At 40.1% G+C, this 25,509-nt stretch overlaps 1 protein-coding gene across 1 annotated transcript in view; it reads left to right on the plus strand.

Moving 5' to 3' along the window:
* The window catches only part of Mllt3 (MLLT3 super elongation complex subunit), a 258,709-nt gene extending 242,105 nt beyond the window's left edge, over nt 1-16,604 (plus strand). The window contains exons 9-11 of the mRNA XM_028773315.1: nt 3,232-3,303; nt 4,615-4,686; nt 12,441-16,604. Of these exons, the coding sequence (XP_028629148.1) occupies nt 3,232-3,303; nt 4,615-4,686; nt 12,441-12,572 (276 nt within the window). The 3' untranslated portion in view covers nt 12,573-16,604. The remainder of the gene's footprint in view (nt 1-3,231; nt 3,304-4,614; nt 4,687-12,440) is intronic.
* The last annotated feature ends 8,905 nt before the right edge of the window (nt 16,605-25,509 follow it).

A 25,509-nucleotide genomic window follows, 5' to 3' on the forward strand; every position in this document is an offset into this window, starting at 1 on the left:
GGCCCCTCCTAAAAACACAAACAATTTTAAGGTTAAAAGTTATATTTTTGCTCACTGTTTTGGAGGTCTTGGTCCAGGGTTATCTGGCTCCATTGCTCTGGGCCTATGATGAAGTAGAGCACCATGGTGAGATTTGTGTGGTGAATCCATGTAAACCAGAAACAGTGTGAAAATGTTTCACATGGCATGAAAATAAGACCTAGCCTCCAGAGACCCACTGTCTTCAACCAGATTCATCATCTAAATATTAAGACAGAGCCCTTATGAGGTAGTCACTGTCTCAAATCCTCACCCTTGAAACATTCTGTAGTAGGAACCAGGCCTTTGCCACAAGTGCATTTGCAGAACATTCTAGTTCCAAGCCGTAAAACTGCCCTTTCCATCCTTGATAATGATCTTGCAACTTTGAGTAGTTTTAGACACCACAGAACTGTCTGCCGCCCCATCTCACATCTCCCAGGGTCTAAGGAATGGATAAAGTGCTCATTGAGTCAAGTGTTTTCTAACTACTGAAGAAAGAACACAGAGTTGAATGTCAACAAAGCAAAGAAGTTAATAGAAGTGTCATTAGGAGTTATTAATAGTGACTAACATAGGATATGTGTCAGTAGATAATCCATCTGCTGCATGATTGACTTGTCATTTCTCACAAAGGGGTCCAGAAAAATACAGTCTTGAAAATCTGATTCCCAAGCCATATCCTCAGATGAAGAATAAAGTACTACTAACTGTGACTGCTCTGTTTTAGAGAGTACCATGTCTTTTGGTGTGGTTTAATTCAGTGTTTGGGGTGGCTGTTTCCCACTGCTCAGTTTATTGGTAAATAACAAAAAGTTTTACAATCATTTAATTAAAGATGACCTTTCCCCCCATCCCAACCGAAATGCATAAATTACAAACATACAAACAAATAAAACAAACCTCTATCTTTTTAGCCTAGTGTAGGATGGGGAGGAGAGATGTAAAGATTACAGGGAGGAAGTGGTCCACTCAGTTCAACCAATGTTCAGAATATCATAAATCACCTATCCGCCTGCCAGGCATGGGTGAAATTCAAAAGAGTCTAGCCAGTTAAACTGGTTTGAAATAAGCCTGTGGAAGACAAGGTGTTGTACTTTTATATTCTGGATTCAGTCCCTGAAGATAAGAAATGATCATAAATAAAACAATTGTCTTCAGTATGGCTCTGCTCTCTCAGAATGAGGTTTTGACAAAGCTGTTTATTTTGGAGCAAGGAGAGATCAAAGAGAGAAGATTAACTGAGCCCTCTCTGGGCAGCCACTCAGTAACTTGAGGCGGGTCACTGACACCCGGGGCTTTTGTTCCTGCTTCCACAGCCTCGGAAGAAAGAAACCAGGATTTCAGTGTATTTTGGCCTTCTGTGCTGTCGCACTTACGGAATGTATGGGGTTGGACTTAGGCAGCCCAAATGTTCTACCTATTTTCTGCTTTGAAGAGAGGTTGCATGATTGTCTGAAGCTAACTCATAAAGTTCCTTTGCAAATATAGCATCTCCAGACACTTGGAGGGAGAAGGGGTGGGGGATGGGGCCATGGGAGGGGCAGATGTGATGGGAACAAATTCGGTTTTCTGAAGCACAAGGCAAACCTTCAGGGCTGCTTTCTCCTCCCTGCCTCAAATCTCAGCCAATTGTCCCTGTGTGGCCCAGCCCCGCTTGGTTGGCTAGGAGTGCCATCTACTGACCTACTTACTCCAGGTCTCTATGCTAGTTTTCCCCTCGAGGTCTCATTTCCAGCAACAATAAAGAGAAGGAAATTGCAAATGCAGTGGAGATTTTTGAGCCTATTAAAAATGATTGCCTTGCCTATGTTATTTGGTCATTTTCTTCTGTTGCCAGAAGGGGTAGTATTTTAAGTTTGCCTGGCCAAATCAGTCATTTGCTTATTTTAATGTTAAAAATGAAGGCATAAATGTGAATCTCAGGGAAGACTGTTAGAATGCGTGTTACTGATGCATTATTTTCAACTCAAAGAGAAATATTTTATTTAGGAGTATACATTTATGTCAGAATACCATGGCCCTATTATAACCAAATAGAGTACTTACTTATTAGTAACACAGACTGTTATAGCTGAGTGGGAATGCAGACATTATCTTGTATGTCTCTCTCATTCGTCTTTGGAGGCCCTAGGATGTTAAATGATATGCAAGTCATCCCGTCCCATGCCGCTGTCATCACGTACTAAAGGTGAACATGCTCTTGAGATCTTTTGTGTGCTATATAGTAGACAGGAGACTGTAGGTTGAGTTAGGACAGGGAACAGTACAGGGAAGAGTAGGAGGAATATGGGACTTTTAAGAAATCCTTAGCACTTTCCTCTTTGACATTGGTTTCTGATTATGGGATTTAGGTTATAATGAGAGAATATGCATCGCTTTTTATGTTTATGCACATTTGTAAGCAGTCATCATTAATAAATGCAGTTATCCTCAACCTTTTCAAGCCAGTGCTATTTAAAAATATTTCTCCCAGAACCGTCCGTTTTGAAGATCCTGTGCAATAAGTCAGTTGCATTTATTAAATAGTAGTTTTCTCCATTAATTATGAGCATAGCTCCCAACCCAAGCTTCTGAACAGTATGTGAAACCACTGCACGTAAAACTACTGCATGTGAAACTGAATCACAGTTGATCCAGTAGAAAAAAGTGCTTGGCATTGTATCATACATAACCACATCATTTCTTCAACCATAACTGTTTCTGCCATTGAAGGATCTCAGACTATAACTAACTGATGGCCTCTTTCACTCCCAAAGCCATGTCAGTTTTAGTGGCGTAAGCTCCTAGCATCTGAGAGGCAGGTGTTCCAGAGGGCAATGGTTCTTTTATCATCCCTAGCCCACCAAGCACTAGGACTCAGGCTGAAGCTGCAGAATAAGCAGGAAAGAAGTCCGCCAGCCGGGACTGCACTCTCAAAATAGCTCAGCTGCTATGCATGTGTGAGTGCTGTCAAGAAAGCAAAGCACCCTGGGAAGCTTAGATCCGTGTCCTTATCATCAACGGTTTCCTGAGCTCTTCTGCCCTGACTCAGCATTTAATATACCGTTTATTTTCAGGAGTGGGGGTAGGCAAGATTAGAAAGAAGAAAAATGTATAGCAAAATACTATTTGGGAAACGGTGTTATTGTGCATCTTGAGTGCCTGGTTATGTGGGTAGCTAGCTAGAAGGTGCTTGAAGTGAAATTTACTAGTGTTTTCTTTGATCCCTAGATTCTTGAAGTGAAAAGTCCAATAAAACAAAGCAAATCAGATAAGCAAATAAAGAATGGTGAATGTGACAAGGTAGGTTTCCAGGCCGTTCCTGGGAGTACTGGAGCCTGGTGTGTCTTGCTTCTCTGTGTTCCCCTCAGTCATTATTGTTGGCCCTCTTCCCATTTCCACCAGAAGTATCCAAGGCTCACAAGTGAATACTTCATCCTTGTGCTTTGTAGTTCCTTTCTCCCTGTCTTGCTTTTTTTTTTTTTATCTTCAGTATTAAGCATGGTCTTATGTTACCGTTTGTCATGATTCCCACCTTACCAAGGAACTTCAGGCATATCACATTGGAATATACAAAATTTGTAGCAGAGGGAGTAGATCAAGTCACACATACATAGATAAGCCACCTGACCCCTATGTAGTAAGCTTTCTCAGTGTGTGTATGATGTATATAAATTCTGACTTCAAGACTCAGAGAAAGGTCAGTCACCTCTTATGGCTGAGTTTTAACAGGTCGGTAATTTCCCCCTTTGTCTTTACTAAAGTTGACCCTGAGGCATACATGCAGTCAGCTAACAAGGACTCATGAGCCTGCACATATGAAGGAGAGGTTCAGCTGCCCTTTGAGCAGAGCTGTTGGAACATAGAACTGATTTGTAGTGATTTCTGCATTTCATAAAATATCCCATTTCATTTGCTGGTGTCATTTGGAATACTGGAGAACTTTTTAAAAATCCCACTTATTAAGAATTCTTCCTAACATAATATGCTCTGATACTTTCATGTTCAAACTTAGGTGTTCTTTGTCTAAAATGTTCTGAGATTAAAGAATTAAAAATGAAAATAGCCTCTGCTATCACAGATTAAACTGACAGTGTAGTCTTGGATTTCCAGCATTCTTTGCAGAGTCCTTTTTGTGGGAAACTAATTCTGCTCACTTGAATGATGCTGAGAGCAAATAGGCTCAAGAATTTCCCTCCCTTGTTTTAAGGCATGTTTGATAAAGGTCAAACGTAGGATTAGAAGCATCACCATCAGAAGTCTTTGAGCATTGAGCCTAAGACAAACCCTCAAAGTCTGCACAGATGGTCTATTTTTTTAAGATTAATTTTATCTTAAAAGTTTGTGTGTGTGTGTGTGTGTCTATATATGAGTATGTACACATGTATATGGGTATGTACACATGTGCCTATGGAGGTCTGAAGAGGGCATGGATTGCCTGAAGCTATAGTTACAGGCAATTGTGACCCACCTGACATGGGTGCTGGGAACTGAACTGGGGTCCTCTGCAAAAGCAGTACATGATCTTAACTGCCAAGCTGTCCCTGCATGTGTGTTCTTACTCGCCATTGATTTTTAAAGTTTTGTTCTTTGGGGAACACCCTTCTCTTTCAGGCATACCTAGATGAGTTGGTAGAACTCCACAGAAGGTTAATGACACTGAGGGAAAGACACATTCTGCAGCAGGTGAGAAGTGCTTTTGGGCACAACCCTACCCCAAACCTCAAGGCCTAGTTTGTCCTGGGGAGTGTGGCAGCTCTTGGAGGCCACTGCAGCCTCACATCGTCAGACTGAGCACTGTACCTACAGGGACAAATGGGGAGGACTTAACTATCTGAGGTTATTGGGGTGCCCTTGGAGCTTTCATGCACACTCAGAAAATCCGAGCACTCATGGAATTACTACCAGACACAGTGCTCCTTCCTATCAGTCCGTGGCACGTGTGCTGAGAGGAGGTGCAGGGGATGCAGAAACTTTGGAGACCAGACTTCTGGTTTCATGGGAAAACAGTGATAAGAATTTGAGCCAAGTGTTGTAAACATTTTGTTGCAATTTGGTAACCTTTCACCAATGCTATTCTACGGAAAATAAATATTTTTTTCATTTCCCTTATCTTGTATAACGTACATTGTATTGTCATGAGCTCAACTGTGGAATGCTCATAGCATGAGGAAACTTCTATTAGTACAAAGTGATGTTGTAGAAGATAAGAGGGGTGGCTTTTAGTTTTTATACGAGTACAGTCCATGCCTTTATTCCTTTAACAGTGACTACTGATAACGTAATCGTCCTTTAACACATGGGGGGCAGTGTGTTCCAGAGTCCATAGTAGATTTGTGCATTGCTTCACTTTAATTTTCTTACTACTTTAACATGACTTTAATCTACTTCAGTGGTATAGGAACTATTTTTTTTTTTAGTGTTGATAGCGGATGGTTGCATTTATTTTCTGTGTACATCTCTGCTTCAGTCTATAAACATTTTCAAATTTTCCAACTGCTCTTGTTGGTCTAATAAGCTTTTAACCCTTGTAGAATTTTAAATAATATATTTTGTCTATAGATCTCTCAATTGTAAGTAAGTTCTATGTTTTGCATTTCCTTTTAAAGGAGCATAGATGGGTGAACTGGATTTGAGTGGCTTTAACTAAGGCATGACTAGTACTTTACTGGTAGTCTTCCCATTCATCTCTCATGTTGCCAGAGTTAGACACCCTTTGAATACCAAATTCCACTCAATCCCATCAGGTGGTGGCATATTTTCATATTACCTGCCTATGTATGTCTTTCCATTATTTTAGTCATTTCTGGGTTACTTCTTTTTAATAATTATTTATGTATTTTGTGTATATGAGTACTCTGTATTCATGCACATCAGAAGAGGGCATCAGATCCCATTACAGATGATTGTGAACCACTATATGTTTGCTGGGAATTGAACTCAGGACCTCTGGAAGATCAACTAGTGTTTTTAACCACTGAGCCATCTCTCCAGCCCCTCTGGAAATCATTGTTATCCTGTATTTTATGGGAAGTAATGAGAAATTCAATATGGATGCATTCTCTCTCCCGACCACACCCCCAAGTATTTTCAGTCCATAGTTGTTTCAGTCCAAGTAACCCAGTGTTGTATCTGAGGATAAAGAACCTGGGACTACAGGGGACCAACTCTACTTCAACTTTCTCCTATAGAACAGAAAACTGCTCATTGACTAAATGCTGGTAGTAAATCTGCTAGTTGTTCTTCCTATTTGTTCCCAAGTAGTAACTCTTAAATCACTAAAGAACAACTGCCAGAAAAAGCTGCTAATGCCTAAATGCGGGTTTCATGGGAAATCAAGACAGGTGTTGGCAGGTTTGGACGAGAAGGCTGCTGGGCAAAGTCTCACCTGGAAATATCATCGAGATCTCCCATCTAATGATCTTTATTTTGACCTTCTAAAGAGTGTGAGTGAAGGTGGCTTCCTTGAGAATTTTACTCAAGTGGGTTACTTTAGTGTTCTAGAGGGAAAGAGTCATATCTATGAATTTTTAACCTACCATAAAGGCACCCTAGGACACTTAGCATTTCACCCTAATTGCATTCCCAGGCCAGTTGAAAGCCCTATCTTTGGCCATTTGCCTTGTAATGCAACTGAGGCTTGTGGTTCTAATACCATGATGTACACCCTGTCATAGTTTACTGCTTAATTAATTCGTACTGTAAATCATAGCCAGTGGAGGGCTGGTGTTATTCTCCACCTTGAAGGCTGCTCATCTGATGAAATGCATTCCACAAAGTCTACATAACCTCTATTGTGCCAGACTGAACATCTAAACTAAAACTTCTTTTGAGACCAGGATAGCATCCCTGGTTTCTTCCTAATGTATCCCTACTCCAAAAATCTATTCTGACAATTTTATTTGTCCCACAAAAGTAGTTAGCATTATTTTACTCTGGGGGCATGCTGCCCTGCCCCTCAACACCTAATTTCATGAAAATAAAGTATTAGATCAGGAAAGACTATATTACTAAGCCTCTTTTCTACTGGGTAAAAATACAGTAGACACCATCAAAGCAAGAGAGTGAGTATGTAGCCTGGATTAATAATTTGATTTTCTTGTTAAACTACACATTCCATATTTATTTTCAAAATGAGGTTGAACATTTGTGGCCTCAACAATTCAGCCTGGATTTGCAATATGTATATGGAAAGGAGCAGAGAGTAAGAAGAAAGTTAGAGTTAGAAAAACCAGGGCTTCCTTAAAGGACAGTTTATCAGTTTAGATACATCTGGTTACTTGTAGAATTATCAGTGAGGTTGGAGGGATGGGCGACATATTGGAGTATTCTTAACAACACAGAGGACTTTTCCTGAGAAGTAGTCTGCTGTAAGTGACTACTTCTGTTTGGGGAATTACCTGTCACACCCTAAAGCCCCCTGTAGACTGGAGCCTGGTCTTTCTGCTAACGCCAATGGGCCTCCTGCTTGCATGTGTCAGTAAGGTTTCCTGTGTGCAGATGAAAGACCCAAGTTACAACAGACCAACTCCATCCTAGATAGATAAACCCAAAGCAAAGATTGTGCATGCCTTCCCACTCGGTAAGCTACAGTCAATAAGCAACCACATTAAGAAATTTTTAATTTTTTGTAATTAAATTTTTATAATTGAAAATAGCTTGAAAAAGGGAGTCACAGAAATAGCAAATGGCTCTTACCCTGTTAACACAAAACAACTAGCAGCTGTGTGATAACCCCCAACCACCCACCCACCCCCCCAAAAAAAAAGCTGATATGACAGGAAACAATCCATCACAAGTGTTTTCAGAGCAGCCAGCCTCTGAAGAATGAGTGAGGTGTTCACACCCTCACTTTCCCACTCCCAACATGCACCCTGTCTTCATGTGCTTTTTGTGTTGTGCAGCCTCTCTGGCTTCTGTTGCTGTTGTGTGTGGGCATGGGGACCACATTGTTCAGCAGCATAGTGACACCACAGTTCAGCCACACCTCATCAGCAGACAGGATATTTCTTTAGTACAGTGTAGTCCTTCAGACTGCAGGCCCCTGAAGGGGATAGGAACTCCACAGGAAAACCAACAGAGTCAACTAACCTGGACCCTTGACACTGAGTCTGAACCACCAATCAAAGAGCATACACAGGCTGGGCCTAGGCCTCTCCGCTCGTATGTAGCAGATGTGCAGCTTAGTCTTCATGTGGCTCCCAAACAACTAGGGTGGGAGCTATCCCAAAGGCAGTTGCCTGTCCATGGGATATGTTCTTCTAGCTGGGCAGCCTTGTCTGGCCTCAGTGGGGGAGGAAGTGCCTAGCCTCACAGAGACTGAAGTGTCAGGGTGGAGGGATACCCAGCCTCCACAAACCCACTCAGAGGAGAAGAAGTGGGATGGGAGAGGAATTGTGGGAGGGTGTGACCAGGAAGGGGGGGCAGAGAGCAGGATGCAAAGTGAATAAATTTTAAAAAAGAGAGATTTAAAAAAAAAATGTAGTCCTTCAGGGGTTAGTGGCGTGCTTTCGGGACTTGTGGCCTATTTGGTTGAAATAAAGCATACTAATGTTATGTTTCTGATACTCTGGCATCATGAGTCCTGAAAAGGCATGTATATCTTTACAGAACTTTCACTTAATTTAGGACATTAGTGCATGCTCTAATAACTGAAACCATTAGTGCTTTCCTGTCAGTGAATAGGACTAAACTCTCCCAGATCTCCTTACCTTGGCCGCTGCTTTAGGTCTATGTTTGCATCTATCTTGATATGTTTTCATAAACCCCACAAAGATACAGTGGCCTTCTGTTAGCTCTGTTAGCTTCTCTTACATCTTTGTGTGTGAGCTATAGGCAAAGTGAGACCTGGTGTCAGCAAAGATGGAGGGTAACTTGTGAGTCCTGAAAACCCTTATGCTGCAGAGGGTTCCCTAGCGACCAGAAGCTTTTGTCTGATTTCAAATTAAGTGACTTTCTTCCACAGACATCTCTTACCCTTTTCAATTTATTGCTAAGTAGCATGTAAGTAACTATATGGAGAAATATAGTTAAGCTATATTTTATATAGTTTATATATAATCTTTATATATTATATATAGAAAACTATTTTCCTGAAAGGGTGACTTCCCTTTCGTTCAAAACAATAATAATGCAAATAAAATCAACTGCTGGGCTCTATTCCTAAAACTCTCCATTGCAGATTTAGTCACTTCGACAACTTGGCTTCAAGTCTTCTCTCCCACCTTCTTTCTGTCTGAAAATTTTACTTGTTAAAAACAAATTCACTTAGGCCTTTCTGGGTTTTCCTCCCTGCATTTTTATTGCTTACTTTATTTTAGTGGAGTAAAATAGCTGGCAGTCATTGAGGCTGTAGGGAGATGCACCAAGCCTGAGAGTTTTATGCTATTTACTTCCCCCTACAGGCAATTAAGGACAGATTTCTGTTAATATGGTAATTGTAGCCATAATACCTTGATCCCTGTAGCAAGTGGTCAGTTGCATCTTACTTGACAGCCTGGCACCAGTCTTAAGCCCCATCTTCCAGATGAGGATGAGGTGACGTTCCTATGATGTTCATGTAGTGATCAGTCAGATCTCCAAAAGCTAGAGTTAGGCTCTCTTAGTCACCTGCCATTTACCTACTGTCCAGTTAGTTGTGAAAACCTTGGACTACTTGGCAATTTCCTTCATTGTATAAATTTCTAATTACAATAGCTCAGAGGAATCAATCTATTTGCTCCTGTGCTGGGATGATGATGATGATGATGATGATGATGATGATTTTGAGGCAGGATCTTGCCATGTAATCCTGCTTGGCCTTCAACTTACAATCCTCCTGCCCCAGTCTCTTGTGAGTTAGAATGACGAGTGTATACCACAGTACCTGACTTCCCATACCAAAGTCTATAAGTTTTCACTGGGTTCATAATTTTTCTGCATAATGTAAGAAAAAAGATAACTTGCTCAGGAAAGAATTCTTTATTCAGCCAGCTAATCCTTGTATATATTGAATATCTAACTTCCAGGAAAGGTTTGTATGTGTGAAAATAGCTGTGTTTGTGTCTCTGTATGTGTGGTAATTTTTTCAAAGTTCTAAACTATTAACTAATAAAACAAAACCTGTCCATTTAAGATTTTTTGTGTTAATAGGTAGCCTTGTTATTTGTTTGTTTGTTGTTTGTTGGGCATTCATAGAAATAATTGGCATTTAGGTTTTTTTGCTTGAGATAGAATCTCAGTCCCATAGCCCAGGCTGGCCTTGGACATAGAAAACTTGTGCTTCAGCCTCCTTGAGTGCTGAGATTATAGCAGTAACCGCCATGTCTAACTAATAATTACTCCTATATAAGTGATGTACTTTAACAGTAAATGGGCACACCCCTCCTAATGACCTGATAGATGTAACAGAAGCCTGAGTCCAGCAACATAATTGAGTAAGACTCATCCTCGGCACACAGTAGGTCTGGAGCCAAGTAATCCAGGCTCCGTGTGAGAAGTTAAAAGATGCCACCAAGAATGTGTAGACTTTCTCTTCTGCCTCTTTCATGTACTCATCTTTTAAAAGAAAGATAGCTACTGTGCTGTCAAACATGGATCTTCATTACAAATATGAAAGACAGAAGATGAAATCTACATGCCCATTGTCCATGACCATCTCAAGACTATTCCTAAAAGCTGAGTGACTTCTGACAAGTGGATAGTAGTGCCTGCCAAGAGCTACCAGTGGCTCTAAGGAGACAGGCATTCTAGCTGGGCATGCTGCCATTGTCTGGAAATTGGTAATTTTTAGAAAGAGGTAAATGCATGGTAGGTCCTCAGTTTACAGCTCTGTCATGGTTCCACACCCAGAGTGACTTGTTTTGTTACTAAAGCCAGAGTTTTACCTCCCAAAAATAATAGTAGGTCTCAGATAAGGCAATCAGAGCTCAATCTGGAATTGAACAATTAATTGGACTGAGGGTGTGTGTGTGTGTGTGTGTGTGTGTGTGTGTGTGTGTGTGTGAGAGAGAGAGAGAGAGAGAGAGAGAGAGAGAGAGAGAGAGAGAGAGAGAGAGAGAGAGAGAGCCTGGGAACATGTTTTTATGACCCACAGGGACTCATTCATAAATGCCTTCAGGAGAGTAGTAGCTCTACGAAAAGAAGTTCGAAAGTTTTAATTCTGCAGTTTTCCAACTTAACGTTACATAATTTAAAACTTTACTGAATAAGTCACAGGCTAAATAATTACAAGCTTTAAAAAAGATAATTAAACTAAAGAGAATCAAAGAAGAGTGGATGTTGCCAAGTGAACCCCCTGAGAGAAAACCTGTCCTCTTGCTCTGTCTCCCCTCTCTCCAAAGCTTGCCAAAAGGAGTCCCCATTCCTTTTTCTACATAGCACGCTAATTTAGCAAGCATGCCACCCAAGCACAGCATCCATTTCTAATTATATTACTACTAACTTAATGCTTTACATGGTAATGGAATCCCTCAAACCCATGACATGGTTATCAGTGCTGAGCTATGGAAGTGTTCTCTGGACAGCAGTTCCTCTGGCCCTACAGCCAGTGAACATGTTACCGTTGTAAGCGGGAATCAATACGATAAGAAATGAAGTGTAACTACTTTACATATAGAGCAAAGCATTGATCCTTCATCTAGGTAAAGTTTATTATACTCCATTATTCAAGAGCGTTCCTTGAACACAACAGAGAGCACTACATCTGTGTTTTTATGTAAGATGTGCAGTGTCGTGAGTTTTCACAAAATAGTAGTTTCTGGGTTTGCTCTGTGTATTCCTATATTTTCTATAAGTTTCATAATTATATAATCAGAAAATTGATTTTTTAACGTTTATTTTTATTTCATGATACAAGTGTTTTGCTGGCAACAGTTTGTGTGCACTGTTGTATGTGCATGTCTGTTGCCTGCAGAGGTCAGAAAAGAGTATTGGAATCTCAGGAACGGGAGTTACAGATGTTTGTGAGCTACCATGTGGGTGCTGGGAGCTAGTGCTCTTAACCACTGAGCCATCTCTCCAGCTCCTGGAACACACACACACACACTCACACTCACACTCACACTCAATTCATGTCCCTTTTTTTTAGGAAGAATTCTATTTCTAGCCGGGGATCTTCTTACGTCTAAATATAATCATAGTCTTGTAAGTCAGGGACTAATTGCTTTAAAAAAAAAAAGTCTTGAACTATTTCACTAACTATCCTAGTAAAATGTCCTGTTGGGGATGTGAATGGGTTATTGAGCATGAAAAGTCAAACCAGGTGATCCATTGGGGGCTTGTTCAGAAGGTTTACTATATCTTTGACTTACATATTGACTAACAGTTTGGTAATAATGTTACCTTGGTGTGATTAATAAGAATAATTATCCCTTGGTTCCGTGTCTGAACCCCTCCATCTCCTTCTCTTTGCTGTTTGATCTCTGTTGCTTACTGTCCAAACTTTTTCTTTACTTCTTTAGATCGTGAACCTTATAGAGGAAACTGGACACTTTCATATTACAAATACAACATTTGATTTTGATCTTTGCTCGCTGGACAAAACTACAGTCCGTAAATTACAGAGTTACCTGGAAACATCTGGAACATCCTGAGGATACAACAACTGGACGCATCAAAAACTATTTTTTTTTTGGTTGTGATTTTTTTCATTGTTGTCGTTTTTATGAAAACACTCAGAATGATACAACCAAAAGGGAAAAAATAAAAATGAAACAACCTTCAGCTTTATTTTTCTTTAAAGCCAGTCATCATCTCTTGATAAAGGAGAGGTTACCTAAACCAGCCTCAGCGGACACTCCTCTGCAAGGAAATCCCCAGGAAGAATTAGCCTGGATAGCCTTGAAAACAAGCAGACACAACACAAGAAAACTTAAAGAATGTGTATGGGACCGTGGATCTTTCTGTGGTGGTTCATTCCACAGGACGAATGCATATTCAACACACTGCCTTATTACATAACTGATCTATTTATTACCACATACAGATAAAATTGTGAGGGAATGACACCACCAGACGTCCTAAGTACTCGGTCCCGCGGATGCTCTTTCAATGCAGCGCCCTTGCCGTCCCAAGCCCAGTGACCTTATTCGTATACTGTGCCACTTTCCACCAACTGTTCCCACGTCCTCTAACTTGTTGCAGTCTCTGGTTTCCACCTTTGTTTTCCCAGTTCCAGGACATAGTTATCAACTGGGGGGACCAAATAGCCACCTTGATTTTCTTCCTTGTGGTCTTCTTTCCTATAAAGGTTGAGGCCCAGTCCTTGGCTGTCTCCATGTAATGATCTTGGACATGGTAGATGTACCAAGTAGGATCATTTGAATTGCTGTCTAGCCTTAGTCAATAAACCTGTAGGACTTTGAACAAAAGCGTTCCTGTGATGTCCACAGCCCAGCAGGGTTGAGCTGTCACCAACACTCGTGTCTCTAATTTACTGTTGCAATAGTAGGTGAATATGGAGATAAAGGCATTCCACAGACTCATTTTAAAAGGAATTCTGGTCCTGTTTTCTAAAACAGCAGTGTAGACATTCTTAATTTGGATCTATTTATTTGTGAGCATTTCACTTGTCTTCAGCAGCCGGTATGGTACCCATTTCTTCTTAAAAACAAAACAAAGACAGGAATCAGAAAATTTTTTTTTTTGGTTTGTTCTCATGATTCTCTTAGACTCCTTTATTTTTGAAAAATTAAAACTTTTCTTTGGGGGAAAATTCTTGGTTATTCTGCCATGCCAGACTATGTATTCACTTGTAGATTTGGTAACTTTGTATCTGTGTAGTCTCTTGCTGATGTTTCCAGAAGGATTTCCTGTATAGGTGAAAGGTAAAGGTGGTTGGGAGGGGGGAGTTTGTCCTTGTTGTACCTTTGTTTTGAAATTAGAAATCTGTCCTGTGGCATGCAAAAGAAGGCAAATTATTTTCAAAAGAAAAAAGAAAAAAAAAACCCAAAGTACTTTGGTGTCATTATTCTACACTCTCTGTAGTGGAGGAATTCAAAGTTAGAACAGCCAACTTCCCAAGTTGTTACCAGAACTCAACTGAAAAGGAAAGAAGAAGACTTCTGAATCCAAAGCCTTAAGAGAGTCTACGTGTGCTAACAGCCTAGTGTCCCCCACATCTGTTCCCACGACAGATGCTGTCCTTTCATTCAGAGATTAACTAGTGTCTGTACAGAAAATGGTCTTCCCAGACCCGTTCTTTCAGGCGGTGATGTAAATGCAGATTAATAATGGAGCAGTTTCTGCATTTTAAAAAGGAGATTTTTTTACACTGTTTCTTTCTATCCAAAGAAACTATTTTTTCTTTTTTTAAAAAAAGAAAATGATAATACAGCCATGGTCTTTGTAAATTGCTTTCCTGCAGTGTCCTCCTCGAGGACAAGTGTACACATTTTCAAGAATGTCCCGATTCCTCATGATGATGGGCATGAGCCGTACTTGAAGCATTTGGTGTGTAGTCTACTTCTTGGTGTACAGTTGCATAGATACGTATCATGTCATTTTGGACAGTAGGTGGTTGGTGAACTGTGTGGTTTTAGTTGTGTTCTATTTCTAACTTTACAGGTGAAAAGAGAGATAATGTTTCAACATTCAGAAATCTTTTTAAATTTCTATCTGCAATTCCACTTATTCTCATTAAACTAGAAAAGTAAGTGGTTTAACTAATGTATCTGTATAATTGAATTAGAAACATGCAATTTGGGCCATTTTTATTTTTATAACCAAATTGAGTGGTGAAATATATGCTTTGGCTTCATCTATTCCTAAAGGTACAAAAACCAGGAAACTAAGATAAGAAATTATCGCCCCTCTCCATGCCCAAAGAAATAAAATTTAAAAGAGGGGTAAGAAGAAAGGCAGCTATTGTAATGATAACATTAGAGCTAGAAAATTAGCTAATGCAGATGTCTTCAGTATATCATGAAATGTAAGTTTGTACATGGGTAACGAAACTCAGAACAGCTAACCTCTTACCTGGACAGCAAAATGAGTTTCCTGTAAACTCCTGGCAGGTTAAGAGTCATGCTATAGAGTCCTCTTGCTCTTAGCACACAATTCGAAAATACAGAAGTCATGAATTCCCTTCAGCTCCACTCAAAGACGTGCCACACTTCTCCAGAAGCAGACCCCCTCCTGCCACATCCATGTACACTCACTTTTGGACCCTGTTAAGATTTTGACACATGTGTACCCTAAACAGTGGCTTTGGTTTTTTAAGCACAAAGGGAGAATGGCAGGGTTTAACTTCCTTAGTGTGTATATATATATATATATATATACATATATAAATAGGTGTTTCAAATAAAATTAATTGGTTGAATGTGAATAAGTTTTGAACCAGCAAGAGTATGATAAACTATCATTAAATTGTTTCTTCTAAAATCTATATGTACAGACCACACACACACACTTTTGATTTTGTGTGAGTGTGTGGAGGGCTCCTTCTGTTGTAGGATACACTGATCATGCTAGCAGAAATGTATGCAGTTACTTCATATTGTCACTGTACTCTGCCCCCTCTCTTAGGTAGCATAGATACATCTGTGTCAAGATTAGGGAGAACAAAAAAAAAAAGTCAAGAGACAAGTTTCAGATAAAAAACATCTTAAAAATTGCAACGAAATCTCTAGTCTGAATAATTACCTGTTTTGAGGAAAGGACCAATAAATTTGGGGGGGGGGTATTTTTCCTTCATCAAAACCAATTTTTGTTAATACCTTTTGTAGTCCAACTTAATCCTAAAAACAACAGTTATTAGGCCTGTATAACATCCCATTTGCCATATCAAGCCCTACAAATGTTAACACACTTGTTTAAGAGCGATTTAACTCTTAAATGCTTTAACTCTACCTATGTAATGAGTTGGTTGTTCAGTGTTGAAATGGTCAGTGTCTGTGTTTGGTGGCTTGTGTTCATTCTTCTCACTGTGGAAGTGGTCAGCTCTAGAGTAATTTGCTGTATGCTTCTTTCCACCTTTAGCGTTTTGTGTACCAATGCTATGTATTCCTATATTTATATATATACATATATTATCAGAATAATCTTGCTTTGGACTGTTGTTCTCGGACAATGACTATGCTGTAGAGGTGACTACGACTGCCGAGAATGTGGCGGAATCAATTCTCACGGCGTAGGTTAATCTTGGGCTGGAAGTCTACATCCTTCAACCTCCTCTGTTTTATATGACGCATTTTATTATGTAGGCACTGCCATCCTGAATATTCCTTGTAAAGATAAGGAAAGACAAAGCCACTGCTGTCTGTACACTGTAAATATGTATTTTGGCACTTGTACTCCAGTATTCTGAAAGCAGAGCTCTGATGGAAATACTGACAGATCTTTGATGGTGGCCAGTGCTACCCTGCAGTTCAAAAATAAATTAAGTAAAAATGTATTCTGAGATTAGCAGTGCAAGGCCAACATGTTTTACAAATCTGTCAGTATCTTTCTAATGGAGTGTGTATGTGTAGTTATGTTGAAAGATACACTGTGTATGTGTGTACATGCTTTTATGTGAACTACAAGGCACACAGAAGATGTATTTCCCATCTCTAAATCCCATGTTGAAATGTTAAGTGCAGATGGACAGAAATAGGTGTTTTACTTAAATTCATACCCAATCTGTTGTGACTCCTTTTTTTTAAACTTTACAATGTATAGTCTTGCAGGTTTGTTTGTTCGGTCTAGCATCGCATAAGAGACAAGCCCTTAGCCTTTCCTCGTAAAAAGATGCTGTGTCTAAAGAAGAATGGAGAGATTGGATGCTCCCAGAGAATGGACCATGTCCTTCAAACCACCTGAGTGCAGAGGCTATTATTTGCCTTTGGGTGCCCAGTTCCTAAGCCTGTTTCCTGTGTCTGAAAACCAGTATATAGTTTAAGCTCTATAATGACTAGTCAAGAACAGCAGGCACAGTCTTAGAATAAACTGAATTATTTATGTACAGTTTTTCCCCCGATTTTCACTATCCTATTCAGTATTCATAGTTGGAAGTAAACTAAAGGTAGACAAAGTCAGTTCACAAATTCTAGGTTTTACTTAGCATGAAGAATCTACTCTGGTTAGACCAGAGGGACACAACTCTAAGACAAACCAATGCAGTGTTTGACAAATAACCAAGGAACTAAATGTGATATTCTCCTTAGAAGCAAAAAAGCTCATACTAAATTTTAGAAGCTGACCTACTCTTCATTCTGGCTGACAAGCCATTTAGAGGATTATTATGGACTGTGTTGAATCTCATCAACTGGCAACTATTGTAGGTGTGGAAGCCTCAGCCCCAGATGGGCTGACATGACAGGAAAACTATTGAACACTCCTGAACTGCTCTAACTAATGTTCTTCCAGCATAGACAGACATTTGTCTATTTGCAAGCAATAGTTTCTTGTCTTCCCCAGTGTGGAAAAAAGAGTTGCTGTAGATGGCTCTTGTACTGTCCCAAAGACTCATTGGGAATGTGCTGTCCCATAGAGTGGCTCAATGTGCCTGTTCGTTTGTCCCAGAGCTGTACTCCGTTTGGGTAGACAAAGATACTGAGATGGAGTTGGAAGATCAAGGCCTAACGCCCATACCCCTGCAACTGGTAATTCAGGGACAGACTGTCCAAAACTAGTGCCCTTTGTTTTCTTTATTAAGAGCAAAGTAGTTAAAGGTAGTTTATTGGTTTTCTTGGCAGGATACCACCCAAAGAGAAAAGGCTGAGCACACTTCAGTGCTGTTGCTTTCTCTGCCACAGAACAGTATCCACACTTTCCTGTTTATGCAGTCCCCTTCTTTAGAGGCATTTCCAGTCTTTCCCAAAAGTTGTAAAAGTGCCTTTGAATCTTAGCTTAGTTTTCTTGGTCTTAATTTCCCTTTAATTAAAGAAGGGTAACCAATACAATCTCAAGAGCTAGCCAGAGAATACATGGCAAAAACTAAAATCATTCCCATGATTGTAAGTGGATCCTGTGGCTGTTCTAAACCACACCCTGAATGGAAAGGCTTTTTGATTCCACTTGTATAATAATGGGGGTGATTACTGGGGCCCTGGGCAGGCTGCACAGAATAAGTGGCTGGGACCAGTGAGAGCCATGGAGCACAGGCAAAGCCACTTGCTCATTTCCCCCTGGTAACCATGGCTTCTACACAGCATGCAGCCCCCACCACAAAGTTCTGCACATTTCAAAGGGTAGGAAAGGATAAATCCAGGTCATTAAAGGGAAATAATCAAAGCTTTTGAAAAGATAAAACAAATGAGACACACCAACAGGGCTGTCTGCGCTAGTAATAAGGATGAAATGCTGATACTGATTTCCAAGCAGGGCCGCATTCCTCACACATGTGGTTTGTGTATCTGCATCTGGGTGGGTGGTCTGGGCAGAAGTGCTAAATGCGGCAAGATGGCTCAGTCTCTGAGCAGTGAAGGGAAGCTTTGAGACAAGCACAGCCCCATGGCATCTGCAGTCCCTGTAACATAAAGAAGCTTTCCCTCTGCTCTGTTCCAGGAGAGAAAGTTTGAAAGTGGTGTTTTCATTAAAGTGAGACTCTGTACAGAGTCTCTCAAAGGGTAAGTGTGTATATGTGACTGTGTGTCAGTGAGTGAGTATGTATGTGTGAGTGAGTGAACTTGTGTGGTAGCAGATGAGTGGGAGTGGGTGTGCTGAAGCACCCCCTGCCCTGGCACAGCCCTAGGGGTGGTATCTCTGACATGGACCTTAATTTCTTCATTTGTTCTTCTGTACCCCTGGGTGGTGGCACATCTTGAAAGTTTGAATAACACCTTGATTTAGATAAGACAGACTATAGTTTTACACAAAGGTACATTTGTGATCCTCAAGAGCCAAAAGGAGATGGACTTAGCCCCAGTGCAGTTATTCTTGCAGATGCCAAGTCAACAGTCTAAGGCAGGTTCTTAAGGGGACTGATCCTCCAGGACTCAGGGAGCATGTCCTACAATAGCTTTGACAGTCTCGAATCGTTCCGATTGTGTCACTTCTTGAATGTTCCTCAGAATTCCTAGGTATTTGGGTTTTTATTTTGACTTTCATGAAAATTACTGTTTTCCAAATTTCAAACTATGCTCACTACTGGCTTTCCAGGGCCTGAACAACTTTAACACAGTATAGGTACCAGTGATATCACATGCAAAGGTGGGAGCATTTGGTGAAGAAATTTTACATTTAATAAGTTTAGGGAAACTGCCCAGTAGTTAAACCCCTTGGAAACTCACTACTTGCTGGTCCATTAACTTTCTGGGAGTCACATGCTCCAATGGAACTTGTTGGATCACAGAACAGCATTTCCAAAATATACAACGCAACAGTAGACAAATAGGTGATTGATAGATAATTTGCTTTTAAGGGAAAACTTCCTTGGTCAAAACCATTTTTAACTATATTCTTCACAACTCATTTACAACTTTATTTACAACTCAATAGTAGTTGAAAAGACAACAGCAGTGGATACTTCCAAAGGTAGATGTCTATGTCCAATAGCCACTTAAATTATTCAAAATTGAGACATTTTTAAAGTATATATTTATAATCATCCTACAACAACACAAGTAAACTGAAGCTCTTCCACAAACCAGGATACTTGTGCCAAGGAGTGCACTTTGAAATATGATAAACTGAATTATGTCCTTGGGTTTCTCTCTGTCCTTTTGGCATGTGATGAGAAAAGGGGATCCTATAGGAAATAAAATACCTTTTCTCACCTGCTGCCAAGTTCACGATTGACATCCCTGTGAAAAATATTAAGAGAGCATCACAAATGTACTAAACCTTTACATGGCATGGGAACCCTCAGAAATAACCCACAGACCCAGAGAAAATGTTATTTTTATGCTTATATCTGAAGAGCAGACAGTTGCACAGAAGGGAGACTGAACACAAAAGTGGGTTATCTCTAATAGCAATGAACTGAGCGGAATTTAGCAATACCTTCTAATTCACACACCTTGTGGCCTCCAGCTATTGGCCAAGATCTCTCTGGAACTGTATGTAGTCTTCGATCCACTTTCAAGAGAATGTCTTTTATGACCATGCTTCAGGAGAGGAAGACAAGGATGAAATCAAAGTGATCCTTTGCCTCTGGAATACCTGATATAACAAAGTGTCTCATTTGCAGGTAAGGGCTTCTGAATCCCAGCTGCCCTCTATATGATAATTTAGAATGTCTCTCTCACAGTTAAGGGTTCTTTAGGGTTAAAAGTTTTAAGGGTGTTTTCAGTATTGCCAAAACCAAGTTCTTGACTTGTTCTCTGGCCATCTCTTATTTCTGCATCCCTGCCTATGTTAGCTACTACAGTAAGAAGCTAGATCAGTTCTGACCACCAGTCTTATATTCAAGGAGCCCTCATTCCTTATTTGGGATCCTGTTTCCAGAGCCTAGTGCTGGTTGAGGCTTTGGTGATTTTCCTTACTCTCAATACTTTTGCTTGAGATGCTACATTATCATTATCACCTGCTGGGTTACTCGCTGCTGCTGCTGCTGCTGCTGCTGCTGCTGCTGCTGCTGCTGCTGCTGCTGCTGCTAAATCTTAGCCACTGACAGAATGGCTGATCCCGCATCAATGGCATATCCTCTCACTGTGAGAGCATGTCCTAGAATTTTGCTGCTCGCTACTCTATCACCAGGCAATGCTATCTGATTTCATTTGACATTTTAATGGTTCTCAGTTGCATAAGCATAATTCCCAGCTTAGAACAAGCATTCGAAGAATGTTGAGCCAATGGCTAAACGGCTCTAAATAACTTTCATCCTTGGCTTACAAGACGGTTGCTACTCTGATGGCATTCTCTGCTTTCTCTTTCCCCAAACTATCTCCCATATTTTGTTGTTATACTAAAGGTGGAGCAGTATGGAAACCAAAGCCATGGGGACCAGAGTCAGAAAAACCTGGTTTTGCATCCTGAGCTATATGACCAGAGAAGATGCACTTTTTTGTGCTTTGGGTTTTTTTGTTTTGTTTTGTTTTCTTTGTTTTTTGTTGTTTTTTTTTTTTAATCTATGAAATGGTGTTAATGTGGTTATGAAGAGTAAGGTGTGGTTTTTCATTTGTTTTGGTTTGTTTGTTTAGTGTGTTAGGCTTACTGTGACTGGTCCATAGCAAAGGACTCAACAAATGGTTTTGGTTTTGTTTTGTTTTGTTTTACAAGGAAGTAGAGTTTGACAGGAGTCTTCTATCCTTCTTTATTTTTGTTAAACTTTGTGAAATTATAGACTACTTCCCTGATACTGTTTACCGTTAAATCTTAAGTAGACTTAAGCCCAATTGTCAGCCCATTGTTATAGATCCACTATACTAACAGTGGCTGTCACTGCCCTTACACACATACACACACACACACATACACACACACACCATTGTGGAGAAGGTGCTGTGTAATGGGCTTTTGCCCCTCTAAAACTGCTTTTAGCCCATCAAAAGGAAAGGGAGCCATAAGCAAAATGCTTTGCATGTCTCTCTAGCCTCAGAGTTAGGTGACCTCAAACAAAGTTGAGGTCATTTCTATTGGTTAAGTTTGGTTGCTAGAGGAGAAAATGGTAAAGCTAAGGTCTTCACTGTCCCCCTTTTCCTTTAAATGTCATGTGATACACTGTTTTCTCTTTGTTAAAGTATTGTCAGGGCTTCAGTTCTCTAGGGTACAGTCCATGCCCTCACCTCTTCCAGGCTCCCAATTCCTTTCCTCCTTTTTTTTTATTAAATATTTTTTAAAATTATTTTATTTATATCACAAATGTGAGCCCCTTCCTGGTCCCCCCTCCCAGAGTTCTTCACCCCATCTTCCCTTCCCCTCACCTCTGAGAGGGTGCACATCCCCCTTTCCTGGGGCATCAGGGCTCTGCAGGATTAGGCACATCTGCTTCACCTGAGGCAGTCCTGTGCTGCATATGTGCAGGGGCCTCGAACCAGCTTGTGTATGCTCTTTGGTTGGTGGTTTAGTCTCTGGGAGATCCAGGGGTCCAAGTTAGTTGACACTGTTGGCCTTCCTCTGGGGTTGCCATCTTCTTCAGCTCCTGTCCAAAATTCACAATATAATCAGACACAAAACAAGCCTTAACAGATACAAGAAGATTGAAATAACCCAACGCATTCTATCAGATCACCACAGACTTTAATAACAACAAAAACACAACAGAAAGCCCACGTACTCATGGAAACTGAACAACTCTCTACTCAATGATAACTTGGTCAGGAGGGAAATAATAAAGAAATAAATTAAAGATTTTCTAGAATTCAATGAAAATGAAGGTATGGCATACCCAAACGTATGAGACACAATCGAAAGCTGTGTTAAGAGGAAAATTCATAGCACTAAGTGCCTTCATAAAGAAATTGGAGAGTTTCTATACTAGCAACTTAACAGCACACATGAAAGCTCTAGAACAAAAAGAAACAAACACATCCAAGAGGAGAAGAGGCAGGAAATAATCAAACTCAGAGCTGAAATCAACCAATTAAAAACAAAGAGAACAATAGAATCAGCAAAACCAAGAACTGGTTCTTTGACAAAGTCAACAAGATAGATAAACCCTTAGCCAAACTAAAGAGCACAGAGATAGTATCCAAATTAACAAAATCAGAAATTAAAAGGGAGACATAACAACAAAAACTGAGGAAATTTAATAATATTAATAATAATAATAATAATAATAATAATCCCAGAACCCCTAAGGAAATAGAAGCAGTCATTAAAAAGTCCCAACCAAAAAAAGCGCAGGGCCAGATGGTTTTAGTGCATAATTCTACCAGACCCTCAAAGAAGAAAGACCTAATACCAATACTCCTCAAACTATCTCTACAAAATAGAAGGAACACTACCTAATTCATTCTATGAAATCACACTTACTCTGATACCTAAATGACACAAAGACCCAACAAAGAAAGAACTTTAAACCAATTTCTCTTATGGATATTGATGCACAAATACTCAATAAAATTCTCGCAGATGGAATCCAAGAATACATCAAAACCATCATTCACTACAAACAAGTAGGCTTCATCCCAGGGATGCAGGGATGGTTCAATATATGAAAGTCCACCAATGTAATCCTTTTCTCCGCCTTAAAAATTCAGTGTGGCTTGGTCTAATACTTCTCTGGTTCTCATATACTCCTTCCTCTGACTACAATTTAAATTACTTTAGGACCACTCAGATACACAAGAAAAATGTCTCCACATTAGGGTTAATTTCTGTCCCTTTGCTATGTAAAGTGTTGCACCCATCAAGTCTGAGAATCAGTACATGGCCATTTAGGGGAAGTTTTATGTTTTTTGGTTTTTGTGCTCTATAGTTGAGGAGATGTCAGGTTGAAATTCTTGTCCCTTTAGATGTTTGAAAGTAGTATCCATTAAACTACTTCAGGAGAAGTTATTCACTCTACGTGAAAAATAAAGCAATTTGCTATTACGGTTGTACAAGACATTACATTTCATGACTATGACTATAGTAATAATTTTGTCAGAAATTAAAGAAATCCACAAGAAGGCATCTCCTATGGGTCAGTTAAGGTTTTAGCCTGCTGTTAACTTGGCCACTCAACAGACATTCACTGGGTCCTACCATGTTGTAGCCACTATCCTTGGGAGTTCATGACAATACAGTTGCTGGGTCTAGGAATTTCCTTTCTGTTTGGTGGAGGTAAGAGTCTCTTCTCTCTGGAGCAGCAATGGCAACCTGTGGCTAGAATTTCTTTGAGGCTACATGCAAATCCTAAAATGGGAGACAGACTGAAGAACATGCTTGGGCCCCTAGACACCTTATTTCCATACTGGTGGGAAACTGCTTGATTCAACCTGAGTTTCCTGGGCTTTTCCAGTGATAGATCTGGATATGTTGTTTAGGCTGTGTTCATGGAGCAGTCTGGGGCATGAGCTAAACACAAGTCCAGCCCAGCAGTGACCGCCTAGTGGGAAAGCGGTTCCTTTTTGCTTTGATTTGTTGGGAGAAGAGTAAAAGCTGATGATCCCAGCTCCATCTTATATGAACTCACTCTGTGCTGCCCAATGCCAAGCTGTGGTCTGGCTTCGTAAGAATTACAGAGAGAACTTTTATGAGCTACACCTATTCTGGAAGTTCTGGTTCAAGGGTTCTGAGGAAAGCATGGGATGTTGTTATTCTCAAGTGTTTTCCAGATTATTCTAATGTATAAACTAGGTGCTAGAATAAAAAAAAATACTGCTTTCTCCTTGCCAGAGTTTGTATTGGAAGGGGACAGGAAGCTCACTGATGAATTTTCTCAGATGGATGGAACGTACTGTTTTGTTGCAGGCTCTATCTATATTGGAGACAGTCTCCTTCCACTTCTGTGGGATATTGGTAATTTGTTTCTTTTGTCACCAGTATAGACTCCTGACCACCATCACCATATAGCTTCCTGACCCAGAAGCAGATTTAATATATACCTGATTATTCTTATGAGATCATAGGAAACACTGAAGTGTTTGCTTCAGTAGACAAAGAACATTAAAGTATACCTTTACTTCTCTCAAGCATTTGACCACAAATTCTTTCTCATGCCTGCTAATGGGTGGATTTACCATCATCTTCTGAGATTTCTGTGTTGGTGTGTACCTAGAAGGTGAAGTAGTGGTCCCTGCTAGACTATCTGAGCAGTGAGGAGGAGGAAGGGAAGGAGGAGGAAGAGGAAGAAGAAAGGAGAAGAGGAGGAGTAAGAAGAGGAGGAGGAAGAAAAAAAGGAAGAAGAAGATGAAGATAAGGAAGATGAGTGCATGTTGCCTAGGGACAAGGCAAATAAAATGCAAATCCATCTGAATAAAAATAAACAAGAAGTAATATGAATGAATAAATCAGAAGTAGTATGAGTGGAAGGCAGCGTGTTGGCCCTGAAAGGTTTAGTCTGTCCTGATTGTACAAACAACCTCAAGTATACATGTTCAGGTTTCTTTTATATCAGCAAATCTGTAAGCAACTCAAGTGAAAGACGAAACTGTTTACTCTTGTTTAGTTTTGTTTAGAGAATGCATCATTTTCTCATGTGCTTTAAGCAATCATAAATTCAACAAGCCCTTGTGTACCCTTTTCCTCTGGTGGCATATAGTGGCTTTGTTACTCTTAGTGGGATTCACAGTCTGGATCTTCAGGTTTAAGGAGTTTTGTACTGACTCCTTCAAGGCTTCTTAGAGGGTGTTTACCCAGTGCATTTATACAGTTGAGTTGTCAGTACATTATGTTCCCACACAACCAAGCTCTAAAACCCAAAGTCATTGCCATACAAGGCAGCACCATAGCATTGGTGACTGAAGGAAGAGCACTCAACTTAGCTTTGGATGGCTTCCCTTCTGCAGACCAGAGATATAATGAATCTCAGTAACCCAGGGCTAGACAAAAAACAATCAACTCAGTTTCCCAGGCAGTAAGGTCTTTTCTTGTGGGTTTATAGCAGCTTTGTACTGACATTCCTCTCAACAAACCTACCCTGTGGAAATGACCTTTTAATTAAATATGGAAATCATCAAATATTTTCTGTTTCTTCAAAATCGAATGTAGCCTTGCCAATCAGATGCTTATGATTGAGAG

This window comes from Grammomys surdaster, unplaced genomic scaffold (genome assembly GCF_004785775.1).
Source record: "Grammomys surdaster isolate TR1022 unplaced genomic scaffold, NIH_TR_1.0 225, whole genome shotgun sequence".
Lineage (NCBI taxonomy): Eukaryota > Metazoa > Chordata > Mammalia > Rodentia > Muridae > Grammomys > Grammomys surdaster.